This window comes from Ovis aries, chromosome 1 (genome assembly GCF_016772045.2).
Source record: "Ovis aries strain OAR_USU_Benz2616 breed Rambouillet chromosome 1, ARS-UI_Ramb_v3.0, whole genome shotgun sequence".
Lineage (NCBI taxonomy): Eukaryota > Metazoa > Chordata > Mammalia > Artiodactyla > Bovidae > Ovis > Ovis aries.
The window spans coordinates 28606835-28629051 of record NC_056054.1 but is presented as its reverse complement, the minus strand read 5'-3'; the positions used below and the strand labels follow the sequence as shown (position 1 = coordinate 28629051).

The window sequence follows — 22217 nt, the reverse complement described above, 5'->3', positions numbered from 1 at the left end:
GCAACACTTTTGTCTTTTACTTTGGAGGGAATGTCTCTGGCAAATCCCCGATGACCGGCCCCTAAAAATTTCACTGATATGTCAGATATGCAGATGATACACTTTAATGGCAGAAAGTGAAGAGGAACTAAAGAGTCTCTTGATGTGGGTGAAAGAGGACAGTGAAACAGCTGGCTTAAAACTCAACATTCAAAAAACTAAGATCATAGCATCCGGTCCCATCACTTCATGGCAAATAGAAGGGGACAAAGTGGAAACAGTGGCAGATTTTACTTTCTTGGGCTCCAAAGTCATTGCGGATGGTGACTGCAGCCACGAAATTAAAAGATGCTTGCTCCTTGGAAGAAAAGCTATGACAAATCTAGACAGCATACTAAAAAGCAGAGACATCATTTTGCCAACAAAGGTCCATCTAGTCAAAGCTATGATTTTTTCGAGTAGTCATGTATGGATGTGAGAGTTGGACCATTGAGCATTGAAGAATTGATGCTTTCAAACTGTGGTTCTGGAGAAGACTCTTGAGAATCCCTTGGACAGCAAGGAGATCAAACCAGTCAATCCTAAAGGAAATCAACCCTGAATATTCATTGGAAGGACTCATGCTGAAACTGAAGCTCCAATACTTTGGCCACCTGATGTGAAGAGCTGACTCATTGGAAAAGATCCTGATACTGGGAAAGATTGAGGGCAAAAAGAGAAGAGGGCGGCAGAGGATGAGATGGTTAGATGGGATCACCAACTCAACAGACATGAATCTGAGCAAGCACCGGGAGATGCGGAAGGACAGAGAAGCCCGGTGCGCTGCACACCATGGAAGTCGCAGAGTCGGACACAACTTAGCAACAACATCAGGCTCCTGAATCTTGGTAGCGTTTTCTCCCATTCTCTGCAATGCGTGTGTCTCACTAAGGTTTCCAGTATACTTGCTGTTTCTTGCTCATCTGTTTCAATTAGCTGCTGGGTTTAGTACAATAGATATGTGTGATATTCTGCAAGACACCTAGTTGGTGCTGGTCTTTCAAGACTAGATTGTAAGACAGCACGAGAGTTAGCCCTGGAGCAAGACTGTAAATGTATACTTCTGTCTGTTCCAAATGGAAAGAAGAAAAACACTCGCTACATCAGTGGCTACATACTATGTACTGGAGAACATATTAATGTACTCCAGGAAAGACACCACATCTGCCATTAGAATGACCACCTGGCTGATCTTGCTGGGTTCACTGTCACCTTCCAAGGTACATCTGATTTTTGTAGGGGACAGACCAGTGAATTAAATAGACAAAGGGAACACTATTCCTGCAATGTTTAGGTCTTTAAGGATGGCATTAATCTTTGCCATTCCCTGATTACCAGTGAGGCTGAGCATTTTCTAGTATGTTTATTGGCTTATTTCCTCTTCTTTGAATTCCTGTAATTCGTAATTGTTTGCTTTTTAAAAATGGTTGCTCTATCTTAGTTATCCCCGTGATCCTCAGACTTGGCACATGAGAACTCAATAAATATGCACTGAATCAAAGGTTTTCCTCTCTTTTTTTTTTCACCCATGCTGCCCGACTTGTAGGATCTTAGTTCCCCAGCCAGGGATTGAACCCGGGCTTTCAGCAGTGGAAGTGTTGAGTCCTAACCACTAGACTGCCAGGAAAGTCCCTAAATCAAAGATTTTAACAAGATGAAAAAGTAGCATTTGATTGGACATCCTGGTCATCTGGGATCTTGAAAGCAACCTCCCTAACTTATGGGTAAGCCTATTCCTGACAGCAATTGTATCATTTTGGTTGATTTAAAAAGAAAATACAAAGTTATCCAATCAAATCATCTCTCGTCTGAAACCGAGGCAGCGTCAGCAAACTAATCGAAGCTCCAAAGCCTTGTTTTCTGGATGGACTCCCTTTGATAGCAATAATGGGCAGTAACGAACTGATCCCTCAGCCCATCTGGCTGTGATAAACGCATCCAAAACACATTACAGATCTCAGAGTGAGGCTCTGAGGCCTGAGGCTGCAGCAAAAGAAAACCAAGGCTGACAGGCACAAGTTTAAAAACCTGATATTTCATAAATGAAAAAAGGCCAGCTGCCTGTTCCTTCACCACTGAACACAGTAAACGAATTATCTGAGCTTCCTGCCATTTTTCAAACTTGGGACTCTCAGATATCATTAGAGTGTATCATCAACTCTAAACTTCATTTGTCCAAAAAATAAAAAAATCTCTAGTTTACTGAATCTCTAGTGTTTCTTTCCTTTGCCTTAAATTGTTTGTTGTTGTTTTTAAATCATTAAGTTTTTTTTCTTATGTATCTGTTTATACAGGAACATCTTTATCTTTTTAAAACACACATCTTATTAGGTCTCTCACTTCCTCAGAAACTTCTCATGCCTTCCCATGATCTGAAGGCCAAAGTCCAAACTCCTTCACAAGGCCTCCAGGGCCCTATCTACCTTTTTTGCCCAATTTCTCTCCATTCCTAAGACCCTTAAGCTTCTACCACCCATTTTATTTGCCTTTACTGAAATAAGCCATGTACTTTATATCTCTGTGCTTTTGCACACATACTGACCCCTCTGCTAAGAACTCTGTGTGAAGACTTCCTTTCCCTTAGAATGGTGTTAATCACCACTTTCTCCACATTGTAAATAAACATCTACAGTAAGCACTTAATATGCTATACTGTAATTATTTTCCTATGTGTTTGTCTCTCCACCAGACTAAGAATTCCTGAAAAGTAGAAACTGTATCTTAATTACTGCAGTTCCCCCAGTGCTAGTCTAGTCCCTGGAACAGAGGAGTTGGGCAACATTTGTTTATTGAGTGAATGAACAGACAAGCTCCCTACTCCAAAGACCAGGACCTCCAATTTAACAACCACAAGAAAAGGATCAATAAGCTGCTGGAGCAGATTCTAAGAGCATTTACTCACCCGAATTTTCTCTAGCAACTGAACACACTTAGAAGACATATTCATGCCTAGACTTACGGGCAACTCAGAGGTCCCAGGAACTTCCCTCACCCCATTTCATGACTTGACCCTTTCATTTTTAAGAGGCTGGAGCTCAGAGGTGCTTCTTAGTGGGTGGTAAAGCTTGGATGGATGTCGGCAAGCTTCCTTCCCTTCAGCAAGCACTCAGAATAGCTCCATTAGTGTTCATGGAAATTCTGCACAGGTATCAAGGAGAAAACAGCCACAAATAACACAGCCTGCTTTCCAAATCTCCAAAGCACATCTCTGCAATCATTTTACTTTTCAACTATCACCACCAAAGCCTTTCAGCCATAGAGCAATTTGTCTTCAACTTACTCTGGGCTCCTAAGTTAGCAGAACCCTTTGGCTGTTTATAAATGAAGCTTCCTATTTCCAGTCTCTCTCCCTGCTCCAGCTTCTCTTCTACACAGCCACTTATCCAAAATACTAACCAGTTCCTGCATGGCATCAGTCCAAATACCTTCACTTGATGCTCAAAAGACCCTTCAGACTTGATCCTGGAAATCTAGGGGTTGACACTTGGGAGACAGGGATGGGCTGAAGATACAAACTGGAATTGCCACCAGCATGTAAAAGATGCTTGAAACCAGGAGAGTGGATGAAATCAATCAGGGAAGCTATATATAGGCAAATCACCTGAGTTCTGAGTCCTAGATCTGCTAGTCACCATCCGTGTGGCTTTAAGTAAGTTATGAAACTATTGTGAGTCTTACTTTTCTCATCTTTAATTGGGTATTTTAAAAAATGCCCAGCACAGTGCTGAGCAATTATTATTCAATCTCCCAGAGTTACTAGCAGTGGGAAACTGAATAAGATACTTCTGCTTGGTAAGCTTCAGGGTCTCATCTGTAGCTCCTGCTAGGTATCCACAAGGCACCATGGAATGGGTGCTCAGCAAATGACTGCCAAATAAAAGAAAAAATCTTAAAAAACTGAAACAAAACTTAGTAATAAAATAGATGAGATGATTCAACAGGCTTTTTTAAACTGTATAAAGATTACTGTAAACGCTAATAAATTATCTTAGGAAAAGGATCTAGCACTTAGAAGGTAGACAATGTTAGGCCCTTTCTTTCTGTCCTTACTTTGAAACACAAACAAACAAAAAAGTTTCTAAAATAAACAAATCTCTGATAAGCTTAATCCACTATAACAGCAAAAATACAAACACAAGTACATATAAAATCATACAAATACATTCAACATCATTACATTGGCATATTTCATTTTGCTACAGACTTTTTCTTCCCCATCTCCTATTTTCTTTCATGCCATCTTCCGGCTCCCCTCTCCTCCCTAAGGCAGTCAATGGAAATAGTCCGATACATACCCTCTCATACACTGCTCATATAATCCTGTACAAAGACACATATTCACATATAGGATTCTTTTCTTGTTTCCTTTTTATAAAACTGGATTCTTATTAAAGACATTTCTCTGTAAATTCTCACCACCCCCACCCCCCCGACTCCCCACCCCTGCACTTAATGATACATCTTGGTCAGTCCTTCAGGTCAGTGGGTGCAGAAGCCACACTTTCTTTTCAATGACTGACTGCTCACTGTCAGTCTTCCTCCTCCCACAATAAAGCTGCACACAATGTCCTTGCAAGGACTGTCCTTGCAAGAGGTTTCTTTAGGAAACTTCTCTGCTGGGTCAGTGTATACACGTATCTTAAATATGAGCAAATATTGGCAGATTATTTTCCAAGAGGGATGTGGTCATTCATATTCCCACCATCAGTGTAAAAAGGGACCATTTCTCCACATCTTCAACAGAAGCTGGCATTTTAATTTTAAATGTTTTCCAGTTTTATTGGTGAAAATGGCATTGTATTATTGCTTTATTCTGCATTTTCTTGAATATTTTTGAGGTTCAGCATAGTTTATTGTTTACTGGTCATTTGTGATAAAGATCTTCGATGTATACAACTTACTATCAAGAATATCAGGAAAAAACTGTGTGTATGAGAGAGAAAATGAGAGCAAGATGGTGTCCTTGCTTTTTTAATCTCTCTCTTCCTTTTCTGGATTTTAAATCTCTTTTTTTGGCTCAAGTCCCAAGGCTAGCAGGACCTTAGAGGTCCCTGACTAGGGAATCCAGAACCCCTGCAGTAGAAGCAGAGAGTCCTAACCACTGGACCACCAGCAAAATCCCCAAACTTCTTCCCGTCTACTGGCTCCTTCTTTTCAGATTACAAACATGCTCCAGTCTCCCCTAACCTAAAGTCTTTTTTGGGTCTCATTCTATCTCCCTAAATTCCTGCCTAATCATTCTTTATTTTCACCAACTATACTCTTTCTCACCTCAAAACACTTTTCAATGAAAAAGCCATATCTTTGGTTTTAGGGGAAAAAAGCCCCAGTTTATTATTTTTTTTTTAAAAAAAGCAAGTATCATTTCCATAATTGTTTAAGCAAGCCTATATACAGGTATTTTGTTTTAAAAAACATATGTATATAATTTTTCTCTTACAGTAATTCATTTCAAGAGCAATTTCATTATGTATCTTCTACAGAGCCCTAAACGGAGGCAGCCAGCATATTCAAATAAACTCCAAGGAGTGGGCATGCTTCAGACCAGCTCCTCATTAGAAACCCCAGCATGGGGGCTCTGGATACCAATGTGCAGAAGGTCTTCCAGGGAGAGCTGAAACGTTCAGATAAGTCAGTTCTGGAAAGAAGGGGTAGCTGGCGGGCTCCGGCAGGCTCACCCCTGGGGTAGCGCAAAGAGAACAGACAGGGGAGTTCTGAGAGGCACTGGAGCTATCTAAACTCGGGGGGATGGAACCGAGTGAGCAGCAGCGGTAATTGAGTTTCAGTTACCTGCAGGGTGGTGAAATAAAGCAGTAACTTCATCTGCCTGATGTGGGGGAAGTTTAGAGGTGTCCTTGGCATACTCACAGTGAAATCTGTCACCCTTTCACTGTGTTGGGTGATGGCAACCGTACTGCGCTTCCTAGTGACAGCGAGCACTCGTCCTGTTAGGCAGCCCCAGCGCACTCCAGCTAATGAAGCATTTCCTGCAGGCCTGTCTCCAGGGCTCTGCATCCTCTGTCTGAAGGAATGGCACCATGGGAAAATTTAGCACAGCCAGCATCAACCGTCGCCCAAACTCAAAAGAATCTTTGAATGGCAGAGAGAGGCCCATTTTCCTTTCTGCCCAGCCCAGTGCTGGAACCACCCTCAGGTCACTTTTTGTGGGTCTGTACAAACGTGCCGACTGGCAGCCTGCCGTTCTTCACCTGCTCCCGGATTTCAGCTCGATGCTTTAATGTGAAGACCAGGGCTCTCACCGTCCGCCGGTATGGCCCATTAATGAGGCGGGAGCAGAGATGAAACGTTTCCCGTTCAATATTTTCAACCAGTAGGTGATCCATCTAAAAAAACAGAAAAATTATCAAATTAGGGCCTTGCATTGCATAAAGATTAAAAGTAAGAGAGGCTGGAGCACTTTGCTCAGAGGCCTCCATTAATCAACTGAAATTCAAGGACATCTACTTCCTGTCACAAGAGAAACAGGAAGAGCAAATTAATTCCACCCTGGCAATTAAGGAACAAGGCCATGTGCTTTGTGACAGGGACCTCATTCACAACCCCTGCCGGGTGGTAATATTTGCCATTATAACAGGAAACTGGCTTGAACCAAGCAATGGGTTCTGGGCTCTGGTCCCTGTACTTTACCAACCAGGAAACGAAGACCAAGGATAATAAATCAGTGTAAGAGTTTATACTTTTTGTTTGTTTATTAGAAAGTGCTTTTTAACCGCTTATAGCATTTTTAAACACTGGGTCTGGATCCTAAATGTGTGTTAGGCAGTTTATAAATCACTTTTCACATTTAACACTTAATAACTCCTATTATCTCATTTTACAGATGAGGAAACAGGTTCAAAGGTAAAGAAATGCTCCAGATTTTACAACTATTAAGAGGAGAAGTTGGGACTCTGACTTGAACACTCATATTTCTTCCCTTTTAGCATACTCACTGCCCCCATAACCTCCTGAGGGACCATGTGAGTTTGGAGAGACCCCGGCAGGGTCAGCTAAGCAGAAAAGGGCCGAGAGGACAGGATCTGTGGCTATGCTGGGGTGTGCGGCTCAGGTCCAAGCCCTCCTGAAGTCACAGGCCTGATCAAAGAAGGACAGGTCTGGGACTTGTCCACATGATCCAGATCTAGGCCAGACTGGGCTGCTGGTCGGGGACCCCCTCACTTCCTGCCTTTCCAGGCACATTGCTCACTCTTTGCCTCCTGGTCCTGACTCCAGCCTAGCCTGAGCATGCTCAGTTGCTTTCACACACCTCTACACCTCTGCGCAGGTACTTGCTCCCTCAGCCAGACACAATTTCCCAGGAAACGCATTCCTATTTGTATGTGTAGCTAAAAAACAAAAAGCAAAAAAGCCAATCCTAGTTTAAAGGACTACAAGTTCTTCCCAGGGCTGCCATAATGTCCTGAGCTCCCCGTAGTCATTTTCACAACAGAACGGTCTTGTCTTCCCTGAGAATGAATTCCTTGAAAGCAGGAAACAAATTTCTCTCTCATTAGCTTTTTTTCCTTCACTCTTTCCCTCCTGCCCGACCATATATTCAGATACTTACTCAGCACTTACTATGTGCTTGGGCTGAGAAAAGAGCAGTGAACAATGTCAATACAGCTCTTGACTTCACAGAGAGCACGGGCCAGCTGGAGACGGATAGGAGCAGGCCCTGGAAGTGTAGTGAGTGCTACGAAGGGGAACAGAAGCAAGTTCTGGGGCACTGAGGTACAGCAAAGGGACCCAGCCCAGGAAAGAGTGAGCGCTTGATGTGAGACCTGGAGAAAGAGTAGGATCAGGCCAGGTGACGTGGCCATTTGCTTGGTGATAAATTCAGTGAGCTGTACATATATGTACTGTACTTATACTTTAAAAGGGAAAGTTTTAAGAAAAAAATGCACCAAAATTAAAAAAAGGATTACCTGACATTTGATAAAAAGTGTCCTAACAAAAAAGAGAGAACAGACCAAAATGAATGAAGAATCCTGGAAGAAATGAGACCCAAGCAGGGGAGCACAATAGGACCGAGAGAGAGAGAAAGAAGATGAATATCCAGGCCCAGACGTCTGCTTAGATGTAACAGACGAAAGACGTTCAGGGAGGTTTGTGGTCCTGATGACTCACTGATCATCTCCAAGGATGGTGCTGGAGTGAGTCGGCTTGGCACCACAGCTCTCTAAAACCCAGAGTCCTCGAGCATTCAGGGCCTCCTGGGTGGGCACTGAACTAGCCCCCAGCCTGAGGCAGCCCTTGTACCAGACGACTTTACAAGGTGGAAAGGGTGGCTGGCCATCTGCCCAGCATTTGTCCAGCAATATTTGCAAGAGAGGCTCCTCACCCCAACGTGAGGAGCCTCATGCCAGGGTGAGGACAGTTACTCACTGATTGTTTAGAGATTCACTTAATATAACAGGCAAGAAAAAAGTCTGTTTTTTTTCCTTCGTTTTGAGGGGAGTGGTTGCTAGGGGAAGAAGGGTTTGTGTTCCTTTGCAAAAATAAATCATGGCCATTCCATTAAGTTATAATACATATATATATGAAGAACCTGAGAGTACCTTGAAATTCCCAGAACTGAATACTTCATACTTCATTCGACAAATAGCTATTGAGTTACTACTGAGTATGGTCTGATTTAGATATTTGAGACACCCAAGCAGAAAAGACCTGACACCCTACCCTTAAGTCACACCCTGGAAAAGAGAGGCACGTACACAGAAAACCATGAAGCAGGAGGACAGGTGCTATCCCAGCAATGTGATGGGAATGAGAAGCCATCAGCTAACAATTCTCATGGATGCCTCTTGTTACGTGAAGGCCAGTCAGAATGAAGACATGAAGAAAAACATTTGTAATATTAAAATGTAAACCATAAAGGAAACTGATTCATCATGGATCCTTGTGTATAATGTGTTCACTGCACAAAAGTGAAAAATGCCTATCTTATAATGTCTTTGGACATTCCAAACCTACCCAAGCTAAGAGTCTTTCCCAGTGGGTCCTAACCTGGTCATTTAGGTAAGCCCCTTTGGGTGAAGCACTGAAGCTGAAGCTCCAATACTTAGGTCACCTGATGCAAAGAGCTGACTCACTGGAAAAGACCCTGATGCTGGGAAAGACTGAAGGCAAGGAGAAGGGGATGACATAGGATGAGATGGTTGGATGGCATCACTGACTTGATGGACATGAATTTGAGCAAACTCAGGGAGATAGTGAAAGACAGAGAAGCCTGGCGTGCTGTAGTTCATGGGGTTGCAAAGAGTCAAACACGACTTAGCGACTGAACAACAATAACAACTTTAGGTGAAAGGACCAGAGTCTTACTAAGACCTCGAGAAAAAGGGATTTTGCTATGGGATACGTGTATGAATGGGAACAAGAATGCTGTAAGAAACCTAGGGAGATTTATTTATGGACCAAATCCTTTCTCTGTGTCTCTCGTGATCTGCCTGATCTCTTTTTCACATATTTTTGCTCCTTTTCATATGCCTTACTATCAATTCTAGCTGCCTTATTCTCTCCTCCTGTTGTACTTCTATCCATAGCTTCTGCTTCCTTGAAACTCCTCCAAGGTTCCTTCTGTTTCAAAACTTTCGTTGTTGTTTCTTGGTATTTCCTAGGTCAGTTTCCCAGAGACAGAAAATCTGATTTGCCTTATGTATTTGTATCTATGGGTTGAATATGTGTTACTCAGTTGTCCAATCATGGACAAACTGGGAGAAGATATAAAACACATTCACCCTGAGCTGTCTTATGTCAAGGATTTTGGACTCAGAAGAAATGGTGCCATAATCAATTAGTGATGTCTGCCATGACTGTAAGCTTTTTAAAAGCAAGGGAAGAAACTCTTCTTAGTGTGTTTATCTGAAGTGCAGAACTTCCCACACTGTATTACAACTTCTATTTGCCTATTTCCCTCAGAAGATTGTGAGTGCCTCTAGGGCTGACACCATGCTGGATCCACTTCTAAATTCCCCATGCCTAGCATAGGTACTGGCACATATTAAGTGCTCAGTAAATATTTGCTAAATGAATTTCCTCTTTCCCCATGTATACCTCCCCCCTTTCCTGCTCTTTCAGTAACATCCTATATGTAGGAGATGAAATATGTTTTTATATGTATTTTCTAGTGAGCAAATTCCAACCATTCTAAGACTAGTTCAGCTGCTGTCTTTCCCATGGAGTTCTCCCAGATTCCCCCATCAGATTTCACTGTTCTGTCCTTTGTGTGTTTACACCTCTTCCTAGTACCACTATTTCAGACATATTTCACCCTGCCTCATATTATTTGAGGGCTCTTAGTCAGCAGACAGTAAACTTTCTTAGGATAAGGACTGCGACTCATCTATGTTAGCATTCTCCGCTGGCACTAGCAGTAGCAGAACCAAACACTTGGGGAACTGAATATCCACTAAAGGAGACTTTGTATGAGTTTTCCAATAGCACGACTGAACATGTACATATATACCCACACTCCTTTTTGACCATTTGAATACATTTATTAAAGAGCTGGTCAAAACCAGAGGTGCAGTCTGAGGCCATTAAGCAAAGAAATAACTAACAGTCCCATATGGGGATGTACGCCTGACCTGGGTCTCATTAGCACCATCTGACAACCAACTGGGCCAACCAGTCAGTAACAGGCTCACTTTGAGAATCAGATTTATTTTTTTTAATGGCATAATAGGAAAATGATCACAGGCCGTGAGGTAGGAAGGGGAGTGGATAATGAGGAAGGGGAAGTAAGAGAATGACACCACAGGGGACGTTCATATGAGGAAAGATCTAAAATACAGGGAAGAACAAAGAAGATCTAGAAGGGAGAAAGTAAAGGGGAATGGAGCGTGGGTCTCAACAATGGAGTTTTTATTCATCTATTCCATTATTCAAGAACAAGGAAACAATCCATGCATCTGGAAAGCAAGATCTGTAGAGTAATAGAGAGATGCACTTTGGGGCTCTGTGTATATATTCTTCATCTGTGGCTTTCACTACTTAGATCAAAACAAATATCATGGAAACATTACTTTCTATAAAAATGTAATAAGTAGATTTGGAAAAAAAAAACACACACGCTAAAATCAAATTGCAAAAGCTTTTAAGTCACTGGGCCAATAACTTACCCAATGGTTTACTACTGCCTGATAAAATACATTTATGGAGATCTGATGTCTGATTTGAATGCACTCAACATTATTTATTGTCAAAGACCAGATACTGGATTAGATGGTTCATTGATTTACCCTAATATGAAAATGTTTCAGATGATGATGAGTGTTAAGAGTTAACTTTATGTGAAAAGTGTTTGTATTTATCTTTTCTGATGTATCAAACTATATATAAAAATACTATAAAGTGCTGTTTATGCAAGGAAAAGAGACTGACTTCCTTTGGCCAAGAAAGACAGTAAGATGCACGCTTCTAGTTTTTAAAATTTACTCTTTGGGAGCAAAACCATTCAACTATGCTTAATCTGATATTTTTTCCAATTATATTGGAAAGCACTAACAAATGTATCACTTTTTTAACTTTGCTTTGTAACACTTGAGTGCTTACCACTTGATGTGCCATTTAAAGGATAATTAATGGATAAACTAAAAGGATAATTATTATGGAGTTTAATATAGCAGGCAAACTGCTCATTAATCCTCACAAGCATAGCTTCGTTATTATCATTTACTTTAAAAGATACCATAGGGAACTGGTATTTACCACCACATTAACTACATATTATATATCCACACTCTATGTTTCTGCAAATAATTTTGGTTTATTTGAAAAATAAACTTCTCTTAAAATATCAAATACCTAGTTTTGTTGGCTAATCAATGACTCTGGAAAATTAGACTTATGATCTTTGTATTTTTTTCTCTCTTCCAAGGGCTTAATGTTCATATTAATGCTTCTTTAGGAAAAGTTAAACAAACTTACAGTATATTAATTCACTGAACCATCAAATATACATTAAAAGTTAAAAACGCAAAAAACAGAGATAGATAAAAATAATAGGAAACTATATACAAGATGATACTGATACTGATCAAGATTAAATATAACATAAAAATAAATAATTGTCAAGTTTGGGCAATGTCATTTAAATAATACTTTACGGAACAGCTGGCACATAACAGACTCTTAATTAAATCTGGGATAATCATAACTTGACCACTGTTCTTTGAAAAAGCTATAATAATTTACCAACAGGAAATGCACCAAATGTTAACAAGATTATGTCTAGATAGTAGGTTCAATGGTGACTTTATTTTTCCTTTCTAGATTTTTCCATTTTCTATCATGTTTGTATTAAAAACTCAAAATTTTGTTTTTAAATAAAGTAAATAATATACACAAATCCATCTGCCTTTCTTTTGTGGATGCATAATTGAGACAGAAAGGTTAAAATTTTTTTTAGAGAATATAGTGACAGATCTAGTCTAGTATTTAAATCAGACTTCTGAATTGCTTCTTTTTTGTTAATATTATTAAATCATTCTTTAAGGATACTTTATTAGGGGTACCCCAAGAGGAGGAAAAAATATCAATGTTATATGTCTGATTTTCCCAGAATACTAATTGAATATAAGATTCATTTGATGATGATGATTAATATTATTGCTAATGAACAAAAATTTCTCTTCTAGCACTGGTACCTCAAACCACTAACACCATCTAACTGCTGGTCACAAAGATGATAGAGATTATGTCTAGTCAATTGATTATCAGCATTAGAACTAAAGGTAGAGTGCTGACAAAAAATGTAGCAGAGTCTTTGCAAAAAACAGTTATTTATTGTGCCATTGATATTCCATAACAGATCCATCTCAGAATTTTTGCTTCAGTGGGGAAGAATTTTATTTATTTATTTATCTATTTTTATTGAAGTATAGTCGATTTATAGTGTTGTGCCAGTTTCTGGTATACAGCAAAGTGATTCAATTATATATATGTATATGTGTGTGTGTGTGTGTATATATATATATATTCTTTTCCATTACTGTTTATTAAAGGATATTGAATACAGTTCTCTGTGGTATACAGTAGGTCCTTGTTGTTTATCTATTTTGTATACACTGGTTTGTATCTGCGGAATCCCAAACTCCTAATTTATCCATCTCCTAATTTCTTTCCCCTTTGGTAATCATAAGTCTGTTTTTTATTTCTGTGGGTATTTCTGTTTTATAAATAAGTTCATTTGTGTCATATTTTAGGTTCTATATATAAATGGTATCATATAGTATTTGTTACAGAAAGGATTTCAAAAATCGGAAAGAACCAACATTCATGAAGTGACTTCTAACCAATAGGCACTATGCTGTTCTTTTGTACATATAGTTCATTTAATCTTTTCAAAAATTTTAGGTAGTAGGAATTAAAATCTTCACTTTACAGATTAAAAAATTAAGTCTTTGAAATGTTAAGAGACATGCCTAAGGTGTCACAACCAGTACATACTAAAGCCAGTGTTTTAACCCAAGTCTTGCTAGTTCCAATGGCTGCACTCATATAATACTGTCTCCCAGAATGTTTACAAATCCAGAATCTTTTTTTAAAAAGTTAGAATAAAGTTATGGTCCTAAAGAGTATGAAAGTTCATTGTGAAAATGGGAAGGTCATTTAACCAAGAATATCTAATAATCGCATTCCAACCAAGACATTACCTCTAATTCCAAGGCTTCTGAGAGTAATTTCTGGGCATTTTTCCTAAATGTCTCAGTTTTGGCATCACTTCGGACTTCTATGGAAGGTCTATTGACATGTTTTTTCATGAAAGTTCTCCACTCAGTGTAAACTTCTCTGGCAAGACAAGCCACTTCTGAATCTGAGTGTTGACGCATCTTGTTCACAGCATGACCTGGAACAAGAGAACAGAAACCAAAGGAAACATTGTTCTGTCTTCTGAGAAGTATAGGACTGGAAGGACTGTGTGGCACTTAGCAAGTCATTCACATACCTAAGGATGTAGAGGCTCTTGTGCAAATGAAGACCTGTTTCTCAAAGGCTGAGATAATGAGATAATCACCAGCGAAGAACCACTGGGTTAGCTAATGCAATAAGTCATAAAACAGAAGCATGATCAATAGATACTTAAAACGGAACAGCTAAGATACCAACTCCTTAATCCAAAACTTGCAATAAAAGAAAATGAATTAAGCATTTATCTTGTCTTTTCAGTACATGTTATATTTTAGGACAACCAAACAGTCCCAGTTATTGATAAAATGTTCTTTATTCAGCTAATGAATGTGGTAAAATTGACAGTATTTAAAAAATTTTTTCTGGCCCACAATGAAATAATTTATTCAGGTGACAATCAATAGTGGATGAACTCAGTCAATGAAAAATTGATGGGGAAATTTACAATGGAAGGATGAGCTGTCATCACCTCCACTGATCAATCTTAGCGTCCCTGAATGGGATTATCAGACGGAGGCAGCACTTCACAGACCTACCTACAAAGTAGTCTTGCACTCTCTTTCTGAGGAAAAAATGAACCATAACCCAACTAACTCAGCAGTCAAAGCTAACCTCCAGTTAATAGAAAACACGTGAGTCAGAGGAGTAAGTTAAATTATAGCACAAGAGACAAACCCAGAATGCAAGGCATTCTGCAGGACAATGGACCTGGTTTCTTTACCTGTCAATGACATTTTTTTATAAAAGGGAGCAAGGTTATGGATTGTTAAAGATTAAAAGAGTTTTTGAGTTCAAACTATCAAATGTGATGTGCAATCCAAATCCTGAATGGAATAGGCCAATCAAAGTACATTTTGAGATAAACAAGGAATATGCATATACATTGGTTATTAAATTATGCCAAGGAACTACTGTTGATTTTGTTAAGTATGATTAAAAAAACGTATTTTTCTTATGCTATGTAAGAAAACATAGTTTTTAGAGATGCACACTGAATGAAGTATGAACTAAAATGACCAAAGGTCTGAGATTTTGCTTAAAAATACTTCAGTAACAGCACAAAAACACAGGAAAGGGAAAGATAAAGTGAATAGGACCAAATTTTAATAGTAGGTGAATAATGAATCAAATATAGGTGAAAGGCCTATGTGAGTCTGTATTATTGTCTTTATTTTTGTGGCTGTCTGAGATTTTCATAATAAAAATGGAAAAAGAGGGAAAAGGTCAAAAAATACCCTAGCAAAAATACTTACATAAAAATAAACACATAGAAAAGCCAAAAAAATCAAGTAAATACTTAAGAATTAAAAAGTGTAAGAATATCAAGGTAGGTGTATTTTTTAAAAAAATCAATAGCTTTTTATGTTAGTCATAAACAGAATATAATGGAAAATCATGCTTAAACTAGTGAAAACCATAAACCACTTAGCAACATATTAACAAGAGGGGGCTGCATGTGCCCGCGCTTGCTGTTTGTGTATGTGCCTATCTCCTTCGTAGCTCTGGAACCACTCCTATAAGCCACCTCCATCTCCACGGCCCTTGCCTTAGGGCATGTTGCCTCCAGATGACTCCAGCAGCCTGCTGGCCTGTCAGCTGAAGTCTGGAACCCTGAATGCCATCTTCCACACTGTAGCTAGAGTGACCTTTATTTAGCTTTATTATTTTATCTTTCAGGGATAGTTTTTCTAAAACATTAATCTGACCATTATACTCCCCCGCTTAAATCTTTCAATCCCATAACCCAAATTCTTCTCTCTTGTCACACAAATACCTTCACAAGCTGCCACCCTCCCATCTCCTTCCAGTTTTGTTTCCAGCAATCAGCCCACTGTCATGTGATACTCTAGCTACTGCAGTTCCTAAGACACTTCAATAATTTTCTCACCTCTTTACTTTTGAACATATACTCCAAAGAGCATTTTGTCTGCCTAGAGTATGCTTTCTTCTTTCTTCATCTGGTTAACTTCTATTCTGCCTCTAGTTCAGGAGTCCTCTCATCCACAAAGTCTTAATAACCCCCAATCTTGGTTGGTAACTCTCCTCTGTGATTCCTTAGCATCTTGCGCTTCTGTTCATCACAATAACTATTATAATTACTTGTAATTATCTAATCAGTTATCTCTCTTGCCACCAAAGTGAGATCCTTGAGGGCATGAGCTGTGACACATTCATCTTTGTATCTCCAGGAGAAAACACAGAGGCAGGAAGTGGGGTCAGGAGAATGGGTGTTTGGTAAATGTTGAGGAATGAGAAACCCATATGAAGAAATACATATGCCTTTACTAAAATATACAACAGAAAATGTGAATGAAAGAGGAACATATATCATATTATATGATGGAAAGACTAGTACAGAGATGTCAATATAAAAATTAATTTGTAGTTTTAATGTAACTATGATAAAAAAAATCTCAGTAGGCTGCTTTTATTAGAATACATCCAAATAGCTTTACACTCATTTTATTAATTTTTTATTTTATATCTGAGTAGTAGGCCTCTTGAGAAACCTGTATGCAGGTCTCAAAGCAACAGAACTGGACATGGAATAACAGACTGGTTCCAAATAGGAAAAGGAGTACGTCAAGGCTGTATATTGTCACCCTGCTTATTTAACTTCTATGCAGAGTACATTATGAGAAACGCTGGGCTGGAAGAAGCACAAGCTGGAATCAAGATTGCCGGGAGAAATATCAATAACCTCAGATATGCAGATGACACCACCCTTATGGCAGAAAGTGAAGAAGAACTAAAGAGCCTCTTGATGGAGGTGAAAGAGGAGAGTGAAAAAGTTAGCTTAAAGCTCAACATTCAGAAAACTAAGATCATGGCATCCGGTCCCATCACTTCATGGCAAATAGATGGGGAAACAGTAGAAACAGTGGCTGATTTTATTTTGGGGGGCTCCAAAATCACTGCAGATGGTGACTGCAGCCATGAAATTAAAAGATGCTTACTCCTTGGAAGGAAAGTTATGACCAACCTAGACAGCATATTAAAAAGCAGAGACATTACTTTGCCAACAAAAATCCGTCTAGTCAAGGCTATGGTTTTTCCAGTGGTCATGTATGGATGTAAGTGGACTATAAGGAAAGCTGAATGCAGAAGAATTGATGCTTTTGAACTGTGGTGTTGGAGAAGACTCTTGAGAGTCCCTTGGACTGCAAGGAGATCCAACCAGTCCATCCTAAAGGAGATCAATCCTGGGTATTCATTGGAAGGACTGATGTTGAAGCTGAAACTCCAATACTTTGGCCACCTGATACAAAGAGCTGACTCATTTAAAAAGACCCTGATTCTGGGAAAGATTGAGGGCAGGAGGAGAAGCGGACGACAGAGGATGAGATGGTTGGATGGCATCACAGACTCAATGGACATGGGCTTGGGTAGACTCTGGCAGTTGGTGATGGACAGGGAGGCCTGGTGTGCTGTGGTTCTTGGGGTCACAAAGAGTCAGACACGACTGAGCAACTGAACTGAACTGATAGCTGATTAACAATGCTGTGATATTTTCAGAATTTTAGACTTATTTTAGAAAAACAAGTAAAGAGTATAAAATACTATTTTGAAAAAGAGGAATTCTGAGGTATAATTAGACTTTTAAGATACTAGAACATATTATAAAGCCACTAAAATTATATGGACTGGCACCAAAAAACAGATGGATAGATCTACGAATAAAAAAAAAGAAGCTCGGGAACAAATCCTATTCTACACAAAATTTAATATATAATAAAAGAGGCATCAATGAACAGAAGAAAATGGAGAATTCAAATTTGAGAAGATGGTCAAAACATTCAGAAAATTTCTCAGATCATGCCAACTGCATAGTTCAACACTTGCTTGATTTATTTACTTCCCACACATCGACTGAAGGCCTACTCTTTGTATAAGGAACTACACTAGGCACTAGTCATGTGGGGCTGAATGAGAAACTGTCCCTGCTTTAAAGGTTCTGTGAGTAACATCCTGGAGGTGAGAACAAAATGTAACTTTTAAGGGAAGACAAGAGTTTTTAACTTCTCTCTCTACCCAATTATCTGTCAAGAATTTTCACCTAGTCTTTCTACTGCCCAGGGAAAGAAGTACATCAACACTCAATACACAGAGGAAGGGGAAGGGGAGGAACGCAGAGCCCTCGTTAGAAATGGCTCAAGGTGCTTCCTAGCTGGCGATGCTTTAGTGAAGTGCTTTTGAAACACATGGCGTTTAAAATTTGAAGTCACTACTCAACACTTTTCTTTTCTGGGTAGAGTTCACATCCTTGAGATTATTCATTCAGAAAACAATTTTTTGTGCCGTTGGTCACTGTTGTGGATGCTAAAAACACCAAGATAAATGAGACACTGCAGGACCTCAAAGACCTAACTTCAGAGCATTTTGTAATTTTATTTCTTTTTGGCTGTGCTGGGTCTTCATTGCTGTGTGGGCTTTCCTCTGGTTTCGGCAAGCAGGGGCTCCTCTCTAGCTATGGTGCACAGACTTCAGTAATTGCAGAAAGTGGGCTCAGGGGTTGCGGCTCCCAGGCTCTAGAGCACAGCCTCAAGAGTTGTGGCACCTGGGCTCAGTTGTTCCACATTATGTGGAATCTTCCTAAGTCGGGGATTGAACAGGGGGAATGATCCGGCATTGGCAGGCAGATTCTTTACTACTGAGCTTTCAGGGAAGCCCCAGGGCATTTTAATACTTATACTGAGCACCTACTAACTGCCTAGTGCTGTAGATACAGATGAGTGAGACACAGACTCTGAAATTTAACCTACACACAATGCTGCTAATGTGTGCAAATTAGATTCATGTATAAAAATATCATTACAGTACTGTATACAGCAGCAATAAGCTAAAAACAACCTACAAACTCACCATTAAGGGTCCAATTTGTTAAATGAAAGGAGTACATCAAGGCTATATATTGTCAACCTGCCTATTTAACTTATATGCAGAGTTACATCATGAGAAATTCCAGGCTGCATAAAGCACAAGCTGGAATCAAGATTGCTGGGAGAAATATCAATAGCCTCAGATATGCATACGGCACTATGCTTATGTCAGAAAGCAAACAGCCTCTTGATGAAAGTGAAAGAGGAGAGTTAAAAAGCTGGCTTAAAACTCAACGTTCAAAAAACTAAGATCATAGCATCCAGTCCCATCACGTCATGGTAAATAGATGGGGAAACAATGGAAACAGTGACTTTATTTTCTTGGGCTCCAAAATCACTGCAGATGGTGACTGCAGCCATGAAATTAATAGATGCTTGATCCTTGGAAGAAAAGCTATGGCAAACCTTGACAGCATATTAAAAAGCAGAGACATTACTTTGCCAACAAAGGTCTGTATAGTCAAAGCTATGGTTTTTCCAGTAGCCATGTATGGATGTGAGGTAGACCATAAAGAAGGCTGAATGCCGAAGAATTGATGCTTTTGAACTGTGGTGTTGGAGAAGATTCTTGAGTCTCTTGGGCTGCAAAGAGATCAAATCAGTCAATCCTAAAGGAAATCAATCCTGAATATTCTTTGGAAGGACTGATGCTGAAGCTGAAGCTCCGATACTTTAGCCACCTGATGGGAAGAGCTGACTCAGTAAAAAAAGACCCTGATGCTGGGAAAGACTGAAGGCAGGAGGAGAAGGGGACGACAGAGGATGAGATGGTTGGATGGCATCATTGACTCAATGGACATGCATTTGAGCAAGGTCCAGGAGATGGTGATGGACAGGGAAGCCTGGTGTGCTGCAGTCCATGAGGTCGCCAAGAGTCAGACATGACTGAGCGATTGAACAATGAATACTCTGCAGCCACTAAAGACTGCAATAGCTCTATATGTAGTAACATGGAAAGATGATTATTTATTCAGGTTCTCAGACGAGCCTGCATAGTATAAGTCAATATTTATTTTTAAAATTACATTTGTATACACACACACATACACATATAAATACATATATTTGCTCACAGGCAGAGAAAGAGTCTAAAAAAATTTATAATGAAATTATTTACAAGGGTCTCTTCTGAGTAGTGGGACTGTGTGTATCTATGCAGTTCAACTCACAGTCTCATGGGCTGGATCAACCTGTAAGGAATCCTAAAAAACCATGGTAAATGCTATACTACAGGTACACTTGAATTTCTTTGGAATAGAGATCTTTCCCTTCATGTGTTCCCCAGCTTATCCTTTTCTCTTCCCAAGAAAGGCACTGTTGATCCAGCTTTCTCCTTGAGAAATGAAGATGCAGAAGCCCCTCAAGACGAGAGTGCTTCTGCTTGTCCACTGGACCTTTTTATTGTGATGCTACTTTATCATTCTGTGGCACCTGGCACTGCTGCCTTCTTCCTTCCGAAATATTCTCTTCCACTGCTTTCTGAGGTGTTAATGGTTCTCCTCTTCCTTCTCCATCTCCTCTGCTGGTATGTGCCTTGCCAAACCTTTAATTACCAGTGCAGCCTAGCTGGGGCATTGTCCTTGGCCTCTTCTCTTCTTTCTTCAACTGTTTTTCCTGAGTAATCTTACCCGCTTCTGGGGCCCAACTACCATCTGCAAGCAGATTATTTCCTAAGGCTCTCACTGAGCTCAAGACCCATGTATCCAGCCCCTGCTGGACAGCTCCACTTGCTTATTTTGCAAGCCACCTCTAGCTCAACATTTCTAAAATGGAAAGTGGAACTCATGACTTCCCCCTCAGTCCCTCCTCCTGTATTTCATGGCAGTGCTACTCACCTGTCATTTTATCTCCTTAACATTTCTTATAACTTTTCCTTTCTCACTTCCCGCATTAGTCTCACTGCTGCCCCGATTCAGGTCCTTATCACTTCTTCACTGGTCTACTGCAGTGACTTACTAACCAATCTTTGTCCCCAGACTGGCTTTCTCCAATTCATCCTCCATATTAAAGTTAAATTAAGCTTCTAAAAACACAATTTGATCACATCATTCCCTTACTGGAAGCCCTTCAGTGGTTTTCTCCTCTGTCTTCAAATTAATTTCTCAGTATAGATTCAAGCCCTCAATGCCCTGGAACCTCTCTGGCCATATCTCTTACCATGTCTCTCTCTTTCCTCGCTCCCCTCAGTCTCAACCTTCCTACACCTTGCCCCCCAGGTACAAAGACCTAGTCATAGAGAACAGTTTGCATGCCCTTGTTTGGGGTCAGGCTCTCTGGCCTTCTTACATTTCTGTACCTTAGCTCAGTTTCCCTGCCTAGAAAGGTTAAATGCTCATTTTTTTCCTCTAAGCTTGATGTAAACATCTTGGGGGCAGAACCCCACACCTTACTCCTTACTCCAAGATACAGTCCCAGCTCCCAGCACAGTGCCTACCACAAATCATTCAAGAAATGTTTGCTGAACTGAATCAGTTACATTAAAAAAAAAACAAAAAAGTTTACATTTGGCTTTCAAATTGGCTTTGTAGTAACATCTGAATATGGATGCAGTTGATTGGGAAAATCACACAATTGCAAACAAAATAATGAACTATGCTGTAAAGTACTGAATGAAGAGGTTCTAATTCTTACCCACTGCTAAGAATGCTTCCTGCTTACTACTCCAAAGTCTATAGGAATTATCTCATTTTTAAATAACTAAACAATGAATTAAATACTATTGTCATATCTCTTTTTACAAGTGAGAAACTGAAGCTCAGCAAAGCAACCTGCCCTGGCCTCACAGCTAGTAAGCATGTGAGCCAGAATCTGAGCACAGCCACCTGACCCTAGAGTCTGCACACTTAACCCAACACCCTGTCCTCCTCTGTCATTAGGGACTGGCATATAGGGAGTGTTCAATAAAGCTCTGTTGAGATAATGTTGTTCACCTTCTTGATATTTCCAAATCAGAAGAGCACAGGTCCTGAGAGGTGGCCAAATAGCAGAAGCCTCGGGCACTCAGGCCAGGACAAGTGATCACTGCTCCTGGCCCGCAGGGGGCAGTATACTCCACAGGGTCCCCCACTGCAGTCCTACCCAGCTTGGTCAGAAGGCTCTCCCAACACCAGGGAAACACTCCAAGCAGGGCCGGGCCAGGAGGAGAATGGGGGATGCAGGATGTGCCAGCAACAGGGTGACAAAGGGAAGAGTGGCAGCAGGGAAGGCCTTCAGTCTGGGGCAGGAAAAGAGAAGAGAGGAGGCCTAAGGAACCGCCTTCTATAAAAAACAAGGCAAAACGAATCTTTAGATCAGACAATGAATTTCATGACAATAATGACAGCTTGCCACTGCACTGAACACTTTACACTTAAGCCAATGAACTCTCAGAACAACCCTATGAGGTAGGTGCTATGACGATACCTT

At 40.1% G+C, this 22217-nt stretch overlaps 1 protein-coding gene across 2 annotated transcripts in view; it reads right to left on the bottom strand.

Annotated features, from left to right (window-relative positions):
* Positions 1–4093: 4093 nt before the first annotated feature.
* TCEANC2 (transcription elongation factor A N-terminal and central domain containing 2) overlaps positions 4094–22217 on the bottom strand; it is a 44919-nt gene continuing 26795 nt past the window's right edge. For both annotated transcript variants that reach the window (XM_004002004.6, XM_012149815.5), the window contains exons 4-5: positions 13677–13870; positions 4094–6362 (exon numbers count right to left, since the gene is read on the bottom strand). In XM_004002004.6, the coding sequence (XP_004002053.1) occupies positions 6174–6362; positions 13677–13870 (383 nt within the window). In that variant the 3' untranslated portion in view covers positions 4094–6173. The remainder of the gene's footprint in view (positions 6363–13676; positions 13871–22217) is intronic.